The following is a 21453-nucleotide window of genomic DNA, read 5'->3' on the forward strand; positions in this document are numbered from 1 at the left end:
TCCCTCCCTCCCTCCCTCCCTCCCTCCTTCCTTCCTTCCCTCCCTCCCTCCTTCCTTCCTTCCTTCCTTTCTTTCTTCTATCTTTTTTTGCCAGTATCTTGTCACTCTTCCTACTTCTCCCCGTGCTTTCAGTCACGTCGTTCAAATCATGAGTGGCTTCCTTCGCATGTAGTGAGTGTATCTCACAGTAGGTGTCTACCCTACATCCAATGCATCTCTTGCTCCACCCAGAATCTCAGCTCCTTAGCTAAGCACTGGATCCAGCCTCATTGGTCAATTTAACTCCCACCATGCATATGGTACTCCACTCTAGTGCATTCTCTGTGGCTGCTTTTAACAATGCTGGGCCTTTGGTCTAAAATATCTTTCCTTCTCTGTTCCGGCTCTCTAAACTCCCCTCCTCCTTCAGAACCCAGAGTCTCATTTCTCTGAAGTCTTATCCAGGAGCCCAGAGGCACACTAATCTTCCTTCTTCCAAAACGAGAATCTAGGAACTGTCTGATTATAATAAACACCAATGGCTTTCACGGTAGGCTAGCTCAGAAGCCTCAGCTGTTGTTTGCAAATGGCTAGAATTTTCTGGTTTCGCTTTCTAAAACCATTTTCCATCGCTATAAACTGTATTGCTCAGGATGGACTCAAATATGACCTTCCTGGTATAATCTACCACAAGGCAGAATGACACCTACTTCTCCGTAACAAATGCACTGAACAAACAGGCTATTTCCTAAGTCCAAAGATGACCCTAAACTTTCTCACACACAGCACAGCACAGCTCTTTTTGGTGTACACTGTGTGAATGATTTCATTTATATGATTAATGATTTTTTCTCCCTACATCTTAGAGGAGCTGAAATGTTCTGACGAGTATGGTGTAGAGCAAGATGATTGTGCCAGAATCTATCTGGAAAACATTCTGATATGGTGGGTCAGCATTAACCAGGGAAAAGTCAATATGAAGAAATTCTTTCTCCCTTCACACACCTGCTTCCATTTTGCATATGAATCCCTTTTTGTCTTTGCATGGGGTAAACTGCCATATTCCTTCTGGGATCCTCAGGACAACACATGGATGGGGCTTGAGGTGGTCCTTGTCTGGCTTCCGAAGGCCCCAGTTAGCCTGCTCTGTGGGCGTTCCGTCAAACCACCTTAAAGTTTTGTCTGTGGAAAAAATGCTGACTTATGAATTAAGTGCATGATTATCAATCTAAGACTGGGATCAATCATTAAAGCAAATTTAAGGAGACACATTTAATTCTATAAGTATATTCATGAACAAAACATCAAAAAGTTATGTACCCAGCCAGGCAATGGTGGCAAACACTTTTAATCACAGCAGTTGGGAAGCAGAGGCAGGTGGATCTCTGTGAACCTGAGGCCAGCCTGGTCTACAGAATGGTTTCTAGGGTAACCAGGGATATATATACATGTATACACACACACACACACACATATATATATACCACATATATACACATATACATATATACATATGTGTGTGTATATATATAAAACAAAAAAGAAACAAAAAATCAAAAAACCTTGTCTTGGAAAAAAGTTATGTATCCATTTAAGTTGCCTCCTGTGCAACCCTCTAATTTAGATATAGTTATCTTATTTCTTAGTATCCTAGTTTGAGTTTTAAGACAGTCCACAAATTTTTAACCAATTTAAATAAATCACATAGTAAATAAAATTAATGTATTAAATTTTGTATGTGGGAAGTGGTTCAGTGGGAAAGTTTAGCCCATACATGGTTAATAAGATGTGTGTGTGTGTGTGTGTGTGTGTTGTGTGGTGCACTGTCTGAAAAGAGTTTACAACTAACAGTAAAGTGAACTACAAGTCAGCTTGCTTTTGGTTATCACCATCAGCTAGAAATTCAATGTCCAGGATTAAAACACTCCTTGCAAGGATGGGCTCCCTACCCACCTTCCTGCACCACGGTGACACTCTCTCCATGCCAACTAAAATAGTTTTCTTTACAAGTACTCTTCAATAACATCAGTTACATAAAGAAAAGAGTAGTGTGCCTCTGATTACACACATTGATATCTATGAGGATTCGAAAAGCACAATGGTTCGTTGAAACAGCTCCCCCATTCTATTGCGCTTTGTAACAAACACTTGAAAAAGTGGGGTGTTTTCAAGTCAGTGTGGCCTGCCTTTGCATGACTAAGCCTGGGATCAGAGTTGGAGCAAGCATCTTCAGTGTCCCTGAAGGTTAACTTGTCGTTTGTTTTGTTTGGGAGCATGGCTTTAGGGCTCACACTATATTTTCACAGCAAATGTGTTCAAGAGGCGTTCTGTGGCTCCCAGAGGCCTTCAGCACTGTGTATTTATTTGCGCCTCCTCTGCACCCACAGCACTTACTGTTATTATCAAACTGAGCATTCAACCAAACCATCTGGACAGAAGAACCAAAGGCAAGAAGCTCTTCCAGGAGAAATGAATTCTCAGCCTCATCCTTGATTGCCAAAAGATTAGATCCTGTAAAAGAGACAAGCAGCCAGGAAGCAAGGTAAATGGGACTCACAAACGTTTCTGAGCTCTTACTTGGTTGTGAAAACGAATCATTCCGTTACTCAATACATGTTTTCCCTTCCTAGTGCTAGAACCCCAGGGCCTTGCCACGCTAGGCAAGAGCTCTACTGCTGATCTGCAGCCCCAACTCCTGATTTTTATTGTTAAAAAGCAATCGAGTGGACAAGGAGATGGCTTGGTAACTAAAGTGCCTGCTGCATAAACACAAGGACCCAAGTCTGGCTCCCAAGGACTCAGGTAAAGAGCAGGGGTGGGAGGCAGAGAGAGCAGGGTCCTCTAGGGCTTACCGGCCAGGTTCAGTGACAGACTCTGTCTCAAATATACAGAATGGAGAGTGGTGAAAAAAGTCACATGGTACACACACACCCACACACACACACCCACACACACACACACGCACACACACACTTAAGGAAATTAAAAACAAAACAAAAAAAGCAAGGCCTATGTACTCCTGGCTGGCTTGGAACTCACTATGTAGACCTTGCCCTTAAGCTCATAACGATCTTTCCCTGCCTCCTGAGTACTAGGATTAAAGGCCCCATGTCACTACACCCACCTAAAAGGTGATTTATGATTTAAGTATAAAAATGTACAAGCTTTCACTTAAAAGTTAAAATACCGATGAGCTAGTTTGGAGGACATTAAAAATTCATAAAGCACATGGCTTCAGAAGGAAGATTTTTGTGGGAAAGCCGTACACTGAGGCACCCTCTTTGGGTTTTCAAAGTCTGTACTGGAACTTGAACTGCCTGTAATAGCTGTCCCCCTAATAAGCAAATTCAATAGTTTTTTTTTTCTTCTTCAGTTTTCGTGGCCTCTAAAGTTACTGGATAATCAACGTGTGAGAAAGCATACTGTTTACTGAGCTGTCAAGAGTACATGAAAGTGTTTTAGCACCATAGAGGAATTACCTTCTCTTTTGCAAAATTCATGAGCATCCTCAAAACTCTTGCTGTCCAGGACTGTAGAAAAACTGTAGCAATTACCTTTAAATTTTATCCAGGGAACTGATGTTTCTGAGCACAGTGCTGGGTGCTCAAAGGCCTTTGTTTCTATGAAGAAAAACCACGTATGGTTTCAGGTGACTGGGCTCATAGACTAAGATAACACTTATTTTCCATTCAATGAAAGGCCATACATAACCAATGTGTACATTAAGATTTTCATCAGAATACCTCCAAGACTGGATTTGATGTCGATGATTACAGACTAGGGTTAGGTTCTTGCATTTCTGTTAGAAAACTCTTTACCTAAACATGAAGGGTGGATGAAGAGCGTTTTGTTGGTTTGAGTGTTACCTGGTGAAGGCGGCTGTCTACTGTCATCCTGAAGTTGGGACATCAGTAAGATGCACTGCATAGAGGAAGCGGTAGCTGAATGATGCTGGAAAAAGGATGTCTAACCGTATAATATGTGTCCTGTGCAGGGCTAAGCGTCACATATGTCTAAAACCCCTACTTGTATATGCTTGCCTATAGGCGTCGCTTATGTCTAGTCTTGAATTGTTTTCATCTACAATTATGCAAAGTATATGTGCTGTAGATAACAGTACCCAGAATATAAGTAAATAATGCCACTTTATAAAATGGGAGGTTTAAAGGGAGATCAGAGGGGGAACCTCTGAGAGCATAGGAGAGCAACAAAGAAGAGAGCTGAGGAAATGGGGTAAGCACATCAGAGGGTGAAGACAGAGTCTCTGGTCGGGGCACTGTTGATAGACGGATCCTTGGGAATGTGTTTAGTGATCTCAATTAACTTCCCTCTCCAGTAAAGGGATTGGGCCAGCTGAACTTCATGTACATAGGATATTGTGCAAAGTGTGGGGTAGGGGTTATAGTCAATGTCTGAACAGTGTCAGCTACCTTACTCATTGCTCAAGTATCTACCAGCCTTGTCTTAAACATAAACCCTTACAGTTCAGATCCTGCATAAAGCTGCGGCATGCCTTTCTTATGTAACTTCCCATCTTTCTCTTACCCTAATCTGTCATACTGGTAAACGGAACACCAGCTTTGCCATGTGGATTCCCCATCCTGTACCTCTCTGCCTTTATCTAAGCTTCTCTCCTCCAAATGCTTCTCTGCGTTGTTGTTGCCATCACTCCTATCAATTCTGCAAGTTCCATCTGCGTACGCTGTCATACGCTTCAAGAAGTTTCTGCCTTTCCCCAAATAAATACGATGCTTTTTAAAACATAACAGGAAATTATTGACCGCAGACCGTGGTGTGGAGGGCAGTATCAGAAAGATACACAATGCATTCTTTTCTTGATAATCCCTTTCTTAACTCATCTTCTAGACATGCCTGGCACGACAGGTATTTGTTTTTATATCATAGACCAGATAGACTATAGGCTTCCTGAGAGCTGAGACTTTTTATTACTTATAATCTCTGCTGAGCACAGTCATGCATTCAATAGTAACATAGGACACGTTCCTGGAGTTGAAGAGGATTGTACTTACCAGTGAGTACGTGACAAACGGCGCCTTGCAGAAATGACTCGCAGGCTGTGCTATGCCAGTGTCCATTGGTGTCAGCGAAAACGCAGTCACCAAGAGAGCCTGACTCCTCATCTTTCCAATAGGTGAAAGGGGATTTGGTGCCATCTGACCAGTCAAAATTCAGACCATTCTGCAGAGGGGATTTGAAGCATCACTTCATTGCCAAGACTGTGGCTGGGAACACCCAGTACTACCTGAGTACCCACTCCTTCCAAGTTCTATACTTCTTTCCAGAAGACCAGAGGTTGGGGAAGGAACAGAATTTATTTTTCAGCAATTCAAGCATGTAAAACTCTTTTAAAAAAAAGCAAAAGCAAACAGAAAACAAAACAAAACAAAATCAAAACCATACAAACAGAACTCTACGTGTTACATTTCTAGGGCAGTGAATTAATTAATAATAAAATTTCTGAGCAGAGAGCAGTAATCATTTTTTTTAATGGAGATTCTGGAAATCTAACAAATTACCCAAACATGGTACTTGAGTTTGAGATATATTTCACTGCATAAATGAGTCAGTACTCAGGGATGCTTGAGAATTTTCAAAGGACCCCAAGGGCCCTTTGTAAACAGGCAAGAGCATGTTTATCCAGAAAAGATGAATACTCTTGTGTTATAGCCTTGGGATTCTCAAACAGCAATCACCCACCACCACCACCACCACCACCACCACCACCACCACCACCACCAAAATCTCAAAACCAACCAACCGACCAACCCAAAAAAGCCCAGTAGATTTTGTGTAAAGCAATTATTGAAATGTTACAATGTTACTATTGTGTCTGGGAATTGTTTCTGCATGCTGATTTCAGTGGTTGTCTCAGGAAGGCAGTAGACAGAAGCTTTGCAAAGCTGATCAGAGGGACTGAGAACACCTACGTCTCTGGTGGAGAGTCCAATCCAGTGGGCGTGTCCCAGCCTGCTGAGGAGAACCGTGAGGAAGGACTGCTGAAACGCATCCGGAATGCTAGCCAGTTCTGCTCTGTGCATCCGACACGACTTTCCCGCTGCATACCAAGTCATATTACCACGGATTAGTTTATAAGTTCGGTTTCCGTATTCTAATGTACTGGGGATTGCACGTGTATCAGACACGTTTACACCGTGTTCAAGGGTATCTGGAACGAGAACATCAATAAAATCACTTGTAGCATCTGGACTAGAAAGGAGGATTTCAAACTTAACACGCATCTTTGTCACCAGCATCAACACTGACCAGAGTTTTTCTTCCAGAAGTAATGAATTCAAAACAATGACACTATACTTGGAAGTGTGTGTGATGCTAGGGAATCAGAACACTGTGGTGGCTTGAGTGACAGTGGCCTCCATAGGCTTATACATTTAAATGCTTGGTCCCTAGTTGGTGGAACTATTGAGGATTAGGAGGTGTGGCTTGTTGGAGGAGGTATATTCTTGGGGGCTTTTAGGTTTAAAAAGCCATGCTATTTCCAGTTAGTGTGCTCCCCCTTTCTCCCCACTCCTGCCTCTGTCTCCCTTATGTATATGTGTGCACCTACGATTACTTTCTCTTTAAATATATATGCATTTGTCTTTTTTGTCCTGTATTATGTTATAGCTATAGAACAGGCTGATCTAGCATCCCTCTAGCATTCTAGACTGAAAACTAAAATCAGTAAGTGGTTTAGTTAAGGGGCATGCTTATTATCCACACTTATTACATCTGGGGCACACCAGACACTTGACAAATGTTGTTCCTCACTCCCATATCCTGTTTTGGTCACGTTCTCCATGATAAAAATGGCAAACTGGGAAGTTGCCTTTGTTACTGTTACCTTGATTTAAAAAGCACACATGTAAAATCTGAGTGCACATGTAAAATGAGCCTCCTTATTAATTAGCTTTCGATGAGCTGTACTTTGTCACCAGGGTGCTCTTTCCTGGAAGTCTGTTTGCTGGCCAATGCTCCCACTTTACGGTTAAGTTATACAAAATCTATATAATACCAAAGTCCCATTTTAAAATGACAATTAGTACAATTAACTTAATTTCTGTTAAGAATTTTTGTTTCCTTCCACTGGGGTATATTGTTGCTTTTATACTAGGAATTTCTTACAGTACAATTAATCCATCCAAATTTTAAAACAAAACACACCTGATTTTGAGCAATGTGGTTTTGTAACTTATTATGCTGGAGAAGAAATATCTATGGAAACTGAGTTCTTTCCAACTGTCCAGTCTTAGCTCCCTACCCCCCAACCATGCCCCTGTGTGTGTGCTCATGCACGTGTGTATGCATGTGTGTGCATGGGTATGCATGTGTATGTATGTGTGTGTGTGTGTGTGTGTGTGTGTGTGTGTGTGTGTTTGTGCAGAGATTTGTGTGTGAATGCAAGCCTGTGTGTGCCATGGCATGCATGTGGAGGTCGGAGGACAGTCATGAATATAGGTTTTTTCCTTTATTTGAGTTGAGGTCTGTTGTGTTGCTTTTCTGCTATGTCTGCCAAGTCAGCTGCTCTGTGAGCGTCAGAGGATCCTCCTGTCTCTGTCCTCATCCTGGGATTACAGAGGCTTTTACCACACACCTGGTTTTTATATGGGTCCTGGGGATTCAAACTCAGGTCCTCACGCTTATACAGCAGGTTTTTTCACCCACTGAGCAGTCTCCCCTGGCCTTTGTATCTTTTTATACTCATATTTCTTTATTCTTTCAGGAACATAGCAATTTTTGGCTAAAGCCCAATTTAAGCATATATCTATATGGAAAATGTAGGGCGTTCATTGTAACAAGAATTAAAGTTTAATAATATTTTGCAGGAATAATTTTTAAAACCTGTCATTTGCTAAACACATGCTGGGAACTGTGCTAAGCTTTATGGATATATGAGCATATGAAGTCGTTCTCACGTCATTTTATAGAAATTGAAACCGAGGCTCATAGAGGATAAGTCATTTGACCGTTTACAGAGGTGGAGTAGGAGCTTGTGTGGCCAGACCCCAGGCCTGCTCCCCCTCCACCCTGCAATGTTATCAAATGTGTATCTACATTGCCTGTCCCCAAATGATGAAGAAAATATTCAATGAAGAGGTTATAGCACTCCAGAAATAGAATCTCTACATTTAACTGAAACTCTGTTTTTAAGATTAAAGTTCCTTATCTATATACCAGGGGGAGACTTTGACCTATTTCCTGGAATGGTCCTAAAGGTTTTATGGCGTAATGAGCATGAACCCAAAGCATGGGGCCAGGCACAGGGAGACACAGCAGGTAGTGAAAGCAAGAGGTGTCTCTGCTATTTTTATTATTCAAGGTCACTCTAGGACAGTCAAGCTGCTCATTCATCCCTCTGGATATCTGTGACAGTGTGACAATTTTGTTAGGATCTTAATGGTCCTCCAAAGTTCCACTGTGGTCACCAGTGTGGTGCCACTGAGCTGGGAGGTCATTTAAGAGGTAAGGCCCAGTAGAAGGTCTCAGGTCACTGCAGGCCCATGCTCAAGGGAAGGGTGGGAGCTTAGACCCTTCCTTTTCCATCTTTCGTGCCTCCTGGTCATAAGTTGAGTGGCTTTGCTCTGCTTCCATCCCTCCATGATGTTCTTTCTGCCTTTGCTATAGCCCCAGAGCAATGGGTCTACTTAATTATGGGCTAGAACCCTTAAAATTGTTATGCCAATATAAGCCTTCTCTCTTTATAAGTTGATTATTTCGGATATTTTGTTACAGGGAGGTGAAAGTATCACATATGGCTTTGGCATTATATTCCAGAAGCCACTAGGCAGTTTTATCTGCCAGGTCTGAAACAAACTCAACATCCTATTTAGCCACAAACAGTATTTTTGGAGCTCTTAAAAAAAAGGAGTGATGATGGTGGCACACACCTTTAATCCCAGCATTTGGGAGGCAGAGGCAGGCAGATTTCTGAGTTCGAGGCCAGCCTGGTCTACAGAGTGAGTTCCAGGACAGCCAGGGCTATACAGAGAAACCCTGTCTCGAAAAACCAAAACCAAAACCAAAACAAAACAAAACAAAAACAAAAACAACAACAACAAAAAAAGAAACCCTATCTCAAAAAAAGTAGTGAGTGTGAAATGTTTATTTTCATGACTTTTGTTCTTCTTGTTTTTGTCAGGGTTTTACTATATAGCCCAGGCTGGCCTTGAACTGGACAAGATTCTCTTTTTTTTTGTCCCAGTCTCGCAAATGCAGGGATTACAGGTATAAGCTAAGTATTTTTCCTTATTTATTTATTTATTTATTTATACTCCAAAAAAGTGTTCTAAGGTGGAATTTAACCCTTACTATGAAGTATGAAGTAGGTGGAAACACCATCTGGCTGTGAAGTCCAGAAGTAGGGTGTGTGGAGGGTGAAAAGGCCATAAAGTCCTGTGATAAAAGTTGGTTATTGGAGAGAGGGACTAGAATGGCCCACGCCAGTCTCTTGCTGTGTAATGTGCCACCTGGTAGCCTGGTGGAAGATGGCCCTCAACAGACAGCATCATGTTGCCTTTGGAGCAGAACCATAAGCCAAACGAAAGTGCTTTTCTTTGTGTTAATGCTAACATCATCAGTGTGTGAGAGAATGGTAGAGTTCTGGAACAGAGGAGGAAAGCTGTTTAGTGGTCCTTGGGTTAATGTATGAAGGAAATCTGTTTAGTGGTCCTCGGGCTAATGTATAAACTTGGACATCTGCCAGATGGTTTCTGCAGTCCTGAGAACACAGTTGAAGAGCATAGTCCTAAGATGTGGAGGATATGTGGTTAAATAGACTTAAATTTTTTTGCTTTTGTTTTTTGGTTTTTTGAGACAGGGTTTCTCTGTATAGCCCTGGCTGTCGTGGAACTCACTCTGTAGACCAGGCTAGCCTCAGAAATCTGCCTGCCTCTGCCTCCCAAGTGCTGGGATTAAAGATGTGCACCACCACCGCCTGGCAAATAGACTTAAATTTAGCCAGGGGACAAGAGACTCATCAGCAGCAAAGCTAGGAGACAACGGGTGTGGAAGAAAGGTTGGAAATAAAAGGAATAAGGCCCCAATGGTCTCTTACCTTGCATTTTTTCACAGACAAAGCCATATCCTTCTTTCCCACAGTCATCAAAATACCATTTTCCAGTAAAATGGAAATTAGAATTACTTGACATCAGGGCACAGAGAGGAACACGCTTTTGAACTTCAGTGGTGTTATAACTTGGGATCTTTAAAAGAATATACATGTTACAAAAATAGGGTAACATGTAACATTATTGTCACATTGAAAATTTATTTATGGCATAACTTTAAAAAGTAAACCACCATTATTCTCTTATTTACATCTAATAAACCAACCCAGAGTCTCCTCATAGCCTTCAAGATAAATATTCATCATGATGTGTAGTATAATTGTGTTTGTGATACTCATGAAATTGTTATAATATTACACTATTAAAAATTAACATATAACCATTGAACTAATACAAATGTATAGCTTCAAAATATGGGAAGGAAGAAATTTTATGCAATAGGTTTCAGATATGATCTCTTGTTAAAATGATGTCAAAAAATAAATAAAACTTAAGGGTCTTAGATCACAGCACAACGGTTAAAGTGTAAAAGACCTTGGGGTCAATCCTAGTAAACCCTGCCCCCAATAACATTTGAAACTTACGTTTATTATATCAGATGGAGACCAGTTAGAATACACCACAGGCTTCCCATTTACCCATTTCTCATGGTTATCACTTTGTAACCCTATCCACACATTCGTGGTCTGGCCAAAAAGATTCATAGTAATGAAAGCTGGAAAAGAGAAATACATTATCTAATAATACCACACAAGACATTGGTTGTCATCGAATGCTGTTCATAGAAATTATTATATTTAAATGACAGCAAACGTCATTTTGCATCAGTTATAGGAATTCTGTACTTTGTTCCTGTAACATGGTGTCTTTCATTATTGGTTGCAGTTTATTTATTTTTTTTCTTTTTTCCCCTTTCCCTTTCTCCCTCTTGCTCTAGCTCCACTCAGACTCTACCTTGTTCCAGTTCACTTTCGATGGAGACCAGTGTCCCACCCTTGGCAGTGCAGAATTCCTGAGCACCTGTCCAGGTCTTCAGCTCCCTCGAGTTCTTGGGGATTGTCACCAGAAAGCACTGCAAATAACAACAACACTAACTGTTCATCCCTGTACTGTTCTATGAGAACTAAAACAATTTCCCAAAGACACCGAAGGTCAGCCTTGGAAATGATAATTTTCTTAGGCAGAGAACTCATTTGTCTTCTGCCTGCTCTGCAGGCATTAATGAAGCAAAGAGAGACACTGCTTTGGGGCGAGCGATTTGTCTCATTCCCGTGAAGCAGAGCTGAAGCTGAAGCAGAAGCAGAAGCAGAGATGTATTTGCCATGAGGAATGTCACAGCAGTGTCTTCTGCTCAGTGGAGAAAGACACTCTTTCTAAGAAGGAGCCAGTCTGCCTGCAAGCTTTACAGTAGGGGACTTAGAAGAAAGGAGCAGATTAGCTAGACTTTATCTATAAGCAAACCTCCTCACTTTAGTGAGAGATGAAAGGACCTGGAGGATTTAAGTTTACTAGAAGCTCATTTAATAGAAAGCACACAGGAAGTTACGGAAAACAATAAGGGAGGTGAGAGGAAGACAGAAAAGCAGATGACCGAGGAACCAACTTGGCCACCGGTGCTAAATGGAACACAAATACAGGCTGAATTCTCACAATGTGACTGGTTGCTTTGACAAAAAATTCTTTATCATGTCACACACATGAAGGTCAGAGGACCACTCTAAGGAGTCAGTTCTCTCCTTCTACCATGGGGTCCAGAGACCAAACTCAGAAGACTATCAGGCTGATGCAGAAAGCGCTTTTACCCACTGAGCCATGCTGTGTGCCTGCGACTGTATCATCACAGGGATTTCTTTACTATGAGATAGGACGAGAATCAGAATGATACAGTTGGCCTAGTGTGCCCACCTTACTCAGTAAGTGCAAACATGCTAGGGACAGCTGGAGTAGGTCAGAGGGAGAAGGAAGGCCAAGGCTCTAACACATCAGGACAGGACCCACAGAAGTCAGGGGACACACTGTGCAGAGCACATGCCACCCAGAAAGTGCTAGCAATTTCTCTTTACAATTTCCTCCTCAAAGAACATAGCCAGCCCTAGTCATTGGCCGATCTGATCCCAGGATTGAGCTACGGAGAAAATTTCAAAGTAACCTCAGTTGACCCAGAAACTCACATACGAGAGCACCAGCTCTCCTGTCTTACTCTGGACTAGTGTCCTCCTCCCTTATTTTCTCATTTCTAATCTGTCACCTATCACCTCTGCCCAACCACCATGACTCCATAAAAGCAGACGTGGTTAGCGGGCAAAAGGCATCACACAAGAGACAATCCCTAAAATCCATCCATGGGTTAAAAGAGCAGACTGTGAGACCATCGTCAACTTTGAGCTACTAAGAGAGGCAGGAATGTTTGAGTGGACCTGTTTCACTAAAATGTCATTTAAGTATCTTTCCCTTTTTAAAATTTTTTTTTTCTACTGTGAACATTTTTGGGGAAACAACAACAACAACAAAACCCCCAAACAACAACAACAAAACAGTTACAGGGCTGTTGAGATGGCTCAGTGGAAGAGCACTTGTCACAAAAGCATGGTGACTGGAATTTGGGTCCCCAGAACTCAAGTTAAAAGCCAGTTGACACCAGGGCTCTCCACTTGTAATCCCAGTAAGCAGGTGGTGGAGATGGGAATCGCTGGAGCAAGCTGGCTAGTAGGAGAGCTAGCCAGATGCTGCCTCAATGTTTAAGGTGGAGAACATTTGAGGAAGAAAACTCATGTCAACCTTGGTCCTCCACACACCTATGGACACAATTACATGCAACTATATATTCATGTGTGTGGAGAGCCGCAGCTGCCACCCTAAAGCATTGTGATAAACAAGCCCTTATTTGGAAAAGCTGAGTGCCTCCAGTTTGTGATACAAGCTGGCATGATTTCCTGAAGCCTATTATGATTTGCCGCGTAGCCGATGCTGATTGGGACTAGGGAAAATATTTAACCCACGGGTGCTGGGGGCTGGGAAGAAGAGGAAGAAGAAAGAGAAAGGAGAGAAAGAGAAAGAGGTAGAAAGAAAAAGTACAAGGTTCCTGAATAAACTGCTTGGAGAAGAGTTCGTGGTTGCCTCCTTATTTCCACTGGTCGGTGAGTCGGCGACACACGTGTACTTACACACATGCAAGTACATACACTCCCATGACACGTGCATTTAAAAACAAAGAAAAGTCAGTCAAGATTACTAAGCTCACTATAACCCATTCTTTTGGGCACATAGAGTAATCTTGTCTCTCTCAGTACAACACTGAACTAGTATTTGTGTTCTCCATCTCTGTGACACTGAACTGAACATACCCAGAAATGTCCACATCCTCTATCTTAACCTTGTAAATAACTCTATGACCTTGAGCTGAGCATGCCTAGAAATGGGCCCCTTATCTTCTTCAACCAAACCCTTAAACTGAGCCGACTTGTGACTGTGCTCGCCTAACAGTGCATCTCCAGATGAGCAGGTCTAGCCTCTCCACTGAGATCCTTTCCTGAGGGGAGCAGCGTTCTGGGGACAACTCCAGTGCTCTCCCTAGCTGATCCAGGCAGCAGGTCCTTCCCACTCTTATTTCCTACTCTGTCTCTGCCTCAGCTCTCTTCATGCAGCCAACTCCCTGCAATCCATGACACAATGACATTCTCAGGGACTCTAGATCTACTGCAGCAGCTTCCTTATGGCACAATTTTTACCCTTGTGGGTAGTTCAACAAATCTGAGGACATTCTTAGTTATTCGTAGTTTGGAAAGAGTTGTCAGAGGATGCATGCAGACGGAGAATAGGATGTTGCCAGTTATTGCCATGAACAGCTGTATTCCTACTGTTTTCCTACAACAAAGAACTATCCAGCCCAAAGTGTCAATAGAGTCAAAACTCAGTCCTGATGATGATTTTTTTTTTTTAGGACTTCAGGGCTTCAATCCCCCCACCCTCTTTTAGGATTAAAACCCAGAAACTGCTGTAGTCTGCGTTACTGATCAAGAGAGGGATGGGTTTCTAGCTCCCCCTGCACACCCCTTTCTTGTTTGCTTCACAAAGAAATGGAATTGCTTTAAAGGTGTTTCCTTTTATAACAACCACCCTTTTATCTGTTCCTTTTTATTCTACTTCTTTCTTCTAATTACAAATCCCAAAGAGTGGCACACACTAATTATTGGGAAGTCTTATCATTTAATGTGAGTTCACCTTGTGTTCAGATAGTCACTAATGAACCATTCATAAATACCAGTGACTCTTGCTGGCTCAGGTGGCTCCTTCACAGGACGACTCTCTCCTCACCGCCATACATGTTTCCTGAAGCCAGGATTTAGTAGTTTGACAGTGGAAGTGTGGCCTCCTATTACCACAGGCTTGTTTTTCTAAAATAGACCATATTTACTCACACACTTTGAAGCAGTCCTGTTAATAATTGAGCCTGAACAGCTGGAGGAAGGATGGCAACCTCGATTTTAACTTGTTTATCTTCTGACAAATTTGCAAAATGTGATCAATTTCGATGCATCTCTGATCATAAATGTGAATTAAGGAGGCCCTGTAATATTCCAAGTGAGCTAGGAATAATGAAACTTTGTTTCACAATAATTTCAACATTTTCAAAATAATAATGTGTTTCAAAATAATTTAACAACATTTGACAATAGAGTTGATAATATTTCCTTCAGATTTGGTCTTTTCTCAGTTTTCCTTCTGTTGTTGAATGGAATAATTACCTATGGCTGAAACAACCTTATTCTCTCACCCATCATCTCTGCCTTAGATACTGCTGAAGGAGTCACTGGCACTGAACCAAGGCGTGGAATAAAAATGTGTAAAACACACACACACACACACACACACACACACACACGGAAGTAGTAGGAGAGGAGAGGAGAAAAAGAGAAAGGAAAAGATATATTAGACCTCCCTCTTGGCTCTGGTGACTAACCCTTCCCAGGCTGACATGGTATCAGGCTGCTCATACATCTTTAAGCTTCATCTTCAAACATGGAGAAGATTTATGAGACATGGGAAAGAGATGCCTAGCTTCCAGATATCTCAATTTTGTAAAACTCTAAGAAGGTGATTGACTTGTCAGCTGAGTTTTTTAAAGAAATAAAAATTAGTCCTTGAAAGAGTTGACCAAGAAGCGGGAAGGTTTAATGGCCCATAGTGTATTGAGATTTGTCCAGAATGTATCTTTCTTTCTATAGCTTTAAGAGTTAATGGGGGGGGGGTGGTGGTCCAACAGAGCTTGCTGCTTCTCTCAGCAGGAATCCTTTCTTCACCAGCTTCTAGAATATCTGATTAACCCATTAACACTGGTCTCTCCTTAGCCATAGTTTCTGCTTTATCATTTCAGTTACCCACAAAGCAGAACGTAGAGAGCAAAACAGCAAAGATATGACCTGTGCTTGGGAAAGAGAGTGGAACAGAGAGGGAGGAGCTCCCTTAATTTTGTTATAGGACATTGTTTCATTTTATTATTGGTTTTTGTGATTCTTCCTTTTTAAAGATTTATTTTTTAAAATATGTGTAGGTTAGTTCAAGTGCCTGAGGAGTCCAAAACAGGGTGTCAGACCTCCGGAGCTAGAGTTTAGTGTAGCTGTGAACTGCCCCATGCTGGTGCTGGGAGCCAAACTTGGGTCTTCTGTGGGTTCAGCCGAGCCATCTCTGCAGCCCTTATGGTTTCTTAACCTACCTTACCTATAAATGGAACTTTATCAAAGTTACTCAGTTCTTAGAAAGACCCTCACCTAAAGGCTTCCTCCATAGGTGGCCACACTGGGAGGTACTGTGGACATTTAAGAGATGAAGTCTAAGGAGAAGCCTTAGAAATCAAGGTGTGCCCTCATAAAGGACCAGGGCACCTTAGTCTCTCTTTCTCTGTCTACTCCCTCCAACTCCCTGGTGTAAGTTCAAGATACAAACACTTGCCTTTTGATTCTGTTTTAAAATAAAATTTTGAGACAAGAGAGGCCAATTTCTAGGATTCACTTGTTCTAATAGCCCTACGAAACTAACAGTCACATGAATGAAGGAGAAGCTAGTGAGAACCCAAGTCTGAGCCGAGATCATAGAGAAGAAGATGAAGAGAAAGTATTCAGGACACGAGACTTAAGGCTGTGTTCTTAGGCCTCATACCAAAAGCGCAAGCAATAGGAGAAAAAGATACATTGGGCTTTATCAAAATTATAGAGTTGCATGCATCAGAGGGCATTATAATTATAAGGGAGAACATAATTATAACGATTAGAGGTAAAGATCATTTACCTGATAGGAATTCATTATACATAACACTAGAAAGAATTCCTACAATTCAACATTAAAAAAAACCAAATGACTTAATTAAAACATGGACAAAGATTTAATTAAACATCTCCCCTCAAAAGTATATGAATGAAACCTTCTCTTATATATGCAATTATAAGTTGTTTATGTGCTGGAAAAGCCCATTTGTCAGTTTCTCAAATAGCTAAACAAGCTATGACTTAGCAATTGTGCTTCTAGGTTGATCTCCAAAGGGAATGAAAACTTAGACTTGGAAATGTATACTCTGATGTATATTGTAGCATTGTTCTTTTTTTATTTCTGTGGAAAATGCTGGCAGAATCTTCATGAAGATTGCATTGGCTCTGTAGATTGCTTTGGGATGTGTTGATATATTAATAATAACAATTCTTTGAAAAGTAAATCTAATACAACTTTTAAAACATGGAAATGAGGCTGGTGTGTGTGTGTGTGTGTGTGCGTGTGTGTGTGTGTGTTCCTGAGTGTTCCTGTAAGAAGGCCATGCACCTGTCTTGTCAGAGGACCACCTTGGGTTTCACTCCTTGCTTTCCATCCTGTTTGAGATAGGGCTTCTCTTGTTTTTTTTTTTTTCCTTTTAGATATTTTCTTTATTTACATGCGAATTTCTCCATTCCCAGTTTCCCCTCCAAAAAACAAAAAAACAAACAAAAACAAACCCCTGTTGCCTCCCCCCTCCCCATGCCTGCCACCCCGCCCTCTCCCACTTTCTGGCCCTGGCATTCCCCTACACTGGGGCACAGAACCTTCACAGGGCCGAGGTCCTCTCCTCCTATTGATGATCGATTTTGCAATCCTCTACCATACACATGCTGCTTGAACAATCAGACCCCTCTATGTGCAGTCCTTGGTTGGTGGTTGAGACCCTGGGAGCCCCTTAGGACGAACAACAACATGAAATAACTAGGGCTTCTCTTGTTATCTGCCATGTAAACAAACTAAATGGCCCATAAGCTTCTGGTGATCCCCCTGCCCCAGTCTCCAAGGTAGAAGCATGTGCTGGATTAGATACATGTGGGCTACTGTATCTGCTGTTTTACATGGTTTCTAGGGGCCTGAATTTGAGTTATCACACTGAGGCAGAGGCTGAATTTTGATCTGACCTGTATTTTCAGAAAAGTCACACAATTAGACAAGCCTCCAACTTCTATGTAAAAATTGGAATAATAGTTTTGTATATCTTAAAAATTTAGTTAAATGAAAAATGTTCATGAAACTACCCAGTAAAATCAGCCAAGTGAGAACAATACTAGGCACTCGTGATAGATGGCTAGATGGGTGAGAAAAGCATAATCATCTATTATCACACAGGACTGACTGCCTTCTGAGTCAAACGGTTGCTACCTTCAGTGCAGCTGTGCCCCTTGCAAAAGACTATCCCAGCTGGGTCTGTTGACCGTTACTCTCATTGGGAGTAGAGGGCCCAGGAGACCCTCATCCAAGTATGAGTTCATCCAGCTGCTTCATACACCTCTGCCCTAACTGCATGCAGCCTGAGGGAGGGACAGAAGACTAGGGGAAGGAGGTCCCAACCGTGTGGCTATGTCTTCATCTCTGCTAGGTAAAGACTTCCCCACAAGCAATCCTTCAACTATGCTCTATAGGGAAACCACTAAACTGAGAGGTTCTTCAGAGTGACTTTTGTAGAATAATACCTTTGTTTGTCTTGGGGAACCTTAGGAGTAGGGGTAGATATAGTTTATACCACACCCTGGGAAAGAATTTTGGCAACACATATGCTATAGAATATTACTCAGCCTTAAAAAGGAAAAAAATTCCTGTTACATGTTATAACATGGTCAAGACTTAAAGATAGCACACTAAATGAAGTGAACCAGTCATCAAAGAATAAATATACTTCATGATTTCATGTACAAGAGGCATATACAGCATGTCTCAGAGAGACATGAAATCAAACAGTGGAGCCATTTCTTCAGGAACCAGGGTGTGATGGGAAAAGAAGAATAGGGTGTCATTATTATATAATGAATGTTGAGTTTTGGTTCTGCAAGAAGAAAAAGGACCCGGAGATGCATTGTGTATCACAGTGTTGCTGCACACTTGCAAACCACACACTGAAAACAATTAAGGTGGAAAATTCTATGGTGTGTGTATTTCACCAAAATTAAGTTAGCCATACATCACTACCTATATATGTACAGAATTCGGGTGACTTCACTGCCCAAATTAACAGTGACATTAAGATGCTGAAGAAGATGCCAGCCAGTGTGACCGAACACTTAGATTCAAAACTGGCTGTCCACAATCAAAGAGCAATTTCATGTTAGCGTACGAAATTATGATACCATCTCATTTCTTAGTCCTCTAAGAGTTAAACAATCACCATTTGGGATTTACTTTAATCACTCCCAGCCAAGGCCTATAAAGTTATTTTATTACAAAACATAAGGAGTGGTGGCAAAACCTCTGCCTTAATTGAAGGCGGCATCCAAAATCATAAACCTGGATGACGGTGTCCCTGCTGGCAAGCCTTTTCTCTCAAATTGAATTCTGCACCAAGCATCAGCTTTATGAGGCTCAAGATGACCCTGGCCAAATTACATCATTAGTTCATCAGTTTACAGGTAGGTGGAGGCCTGCTGGCTCTGGGCAGGGAAGACGAGGGGATGGAGCATGGGCCTCTAAATGTACAGTTTATTTGTAGGCAGGGTAAATGGGCACACAGACACACACATGTACACACACATGCACTGCACACACACACACACACACACACACACATCATTTCCTGTGACACACATCCTGTGACGGTCACTAGTAAAACTGCCTCTACAGATGAGGTCTGGAGGCATGGCTGCCTTACACAAAATCTTTTTTTTGTTCCCAGAGGGAAAGCTTCTGAAACCATTAGGATGTGACAGTGATATCTCAGGTCCCTCAGAAAACTGGTGCTTAAAAAAAACAAAACAAAACAAAACAAAACAAAACAATGAAAACAAATACAAAAAAGCCTACCTTCACTTTTAATCACCTTTCAATTAAAGTTCAGTAAAGAGAGAGACAAAGATGAAGAAATTTACCTTATAATTAAAATAAAGCCACCCCTTGGAGCACGTCCCAGGCTGTGTCTGCGGCTTCTCCTTCTCGATGACCCATATCTTCACTCGCTTACAGATGCTGGGCATAGGAACAGAGCAGTTCTCAGTCCCCCAGAGCCCTGCAGGGGACAGGTGGGAAAGTCTTAGGAACAGAGCAGTTCTCAGTCCCCCAGATCCCTGCAGGGGACAAATGGGAAAGTCTCAGGAACAAGGTTGGCTCCACCCAAGTTCTTGTGGATCACTTTTCATGACTGCTATGATTTTTCATATTTAATTTTTGAAGTCTGGAAACTAAACCAAACCACTAATTACAGAGATTTCTAGTGACACTTAACCTGGGCAAGAGGGGACCAGCAATTAGAATGTAAGAATATAAAAACTGTTTACAAAAGTAAACAAATGCTAAAGCTGAAACAGGGTTAATTTAAAAGCCTATGGCTATTTGACTTGGGATGCAAAATAAAACTTCATAGTTTTTAAGTATCCAGCTTCAGTATACAGGGGAAACAATTCTAAGATCGTCATTTGTAAAGATTCTAAAACATGTCTAAACTTTATAAAATGTCTTCAGAAAATACAGGTTGGATATAACTAATGTAAATTCTAAAACTGGTAAAGCCCCTCTTAGCATCCCCAACCTGAAAACTCCAAAACACTTCTTATCTTACTCGGATAAAAAGGCCCTCAGCCTACACACTAACGTAGAAAGGTTAAATCAGGAATGTCTCAAAAAGGAGGGGTTCTCAGTCTTGACCCTTAAATGAGACCGGCTCCCATAGGAGCCTGTCTTCTGTATGATAGATCCCCAACTTCCCAGCCTCCTGCAGACTGTCTTTTAATTTAGAAGGGCTGCAATTCCAGAGGAGAGGTGACAGGACACATGCAAGTAAATGCCTGGCTGGAAGCTGACACAGGGCAAGGCAGGTTTAGCTTCTTGTATCAGAACTGGAGTAAAAACTGGGGCTTCTGAGGTGGGGCTGGGCTGTGATTGTCAGCGGATGCTTAGCTCTTTTTGCAAACAGCCCTTTCCTCAGGCTGTTGTGACACCTGCTGGTGAAGCAAGCAGATTAACTACAGCTCTCTCCTAACTCTGCAGAGGCCCGCCCACAGACGATTGTCTCTTTATTTCTTTCCTGACCAAGTTGGTTATGAATATATTTTTTCTTGTTACTTCTTTCTTTCTCTCTCTCTCTCTCTCTCTCTCTCTCTCTCTCTCTCTCTCTCTCTCTCTCTCTCTCTTTTCATTTCTTTTTTCTTTTCTTGAAAGTATGACTTGTGTCAGTAGACACTCAGCCTAGGCAGCACTGTTCTGAGAACAGAAGCCAGTCACTAGCCTCAACTGTGCCATTGAATCTGATTTGCAAACTGGTTCTCTTCTAAGATGAGTAATCATTAGAGCCAGAGATGATGATGATGATGATGATGATGATAGTGAACTGTACATAAGTGCTTTATTGAAAGATTGTTTATTTTATGTACATTGATGCTTTGTCTGCATGTATGTCTATGTGAGATGGGTACCAGATCCCCTGGAACTGGAGTTACAGACAGTTGTGAACTCTCATGTGGGTGCTGGGAATTGAACCTGGGTAGCCTGGAAAGGCAGCCAGTTGATAGTCACTCAGATGACTGCTGAGTCATCTCTCCACCCGTGAATGTAGGGATTTTTTTTTTTTTTAAATGTGAGGGAAAACAGAAGTAAATTTCCCAGAGGTTAAAATGTCGGCCAGTTTACAAGTAGGAAAGTAGAGATGTATGAAGAAATAGCTCCTCACTGACATTTCACAGAGAATAGCATTTACAAGGCCTGTTTTTATCCCCCACTGTATCTGTCCAAATTAGTTAACTCTTATTTGTTTTGGGTGGGGACAAGAAACATCTGTTTTGTTTATATTTGGTAGGGAAATGCATACCTGTCTTTTAAAAAATACTTTCTTTTACTATTGTATGCATATGAGTGTTTTGCTTGAATGCATGTATGTGCAGCACGTGTGTGTCTGATCCCAGAG

The 21453-nt window shown here is 41.7% G+C and overlaps 1 protein-coding gene across 3 annotated transcripts in view; it reads right to left on the reverse strand.

The window, feature by feature from the left end:
* Pla2r1 (phospholipase A2 receptor 1) overlaps positions 1-21453 on the reverse strand; it is a 121698-nt gene that overhangs the window by 2643 nt on the left and 97602 nt on the right. For 2 of the 3 annotated variants that reach the window (XM_031370371.1, XM_031370369.1), the window contains 9 exons: positions 19427-19563; positions 11019-11136; positions 10649-10779; positions 10052-10199; positions 5928-6166; positions 5010-5178; positions 3459-3599; positions 2374-2490; positions 985-1161 (listed from right to left, as the gene is read on the reverse strand). In XM_031370371.1, the coding sequence (XP_031226231.1) occupies positions 985-1161; positions 2374-2490; positions 3459-3599; positions 5010-5178; positions 5928-6166; positions 10052-10199; positions 10649-10779; positions 11019-11136; positions 19427-19563 (1377 nt within the window). The remainder of the gene's footprint in view (positions 1-984; positions 1162-2373; positions 2491-3458; positions 3600-5009; positions 5179-5927; positions 6167-10051; positions 10200-10648; positions 10780-11018; positions 11137-19426; positions 19564-21453) is intronic. The other variant, XM_031370370.1, reaches the window with a different exon arrangement.

This window comes from Mastomys coucha, unplaced genomic scaffold (genome assembly GCF_008632895.1).
Source record: "Mastomys coucha isolate ucsf_1 unplaced genomic scaffold, UCSF_Mcou_1 pScaffold15, whole genome shotgun sequence".
Lineage (NCBI taxonomy): Eukaryota > Metazoa > Chordata > Mammalia > Rodentia > Muridae > Mastomys > Mastomys coucha.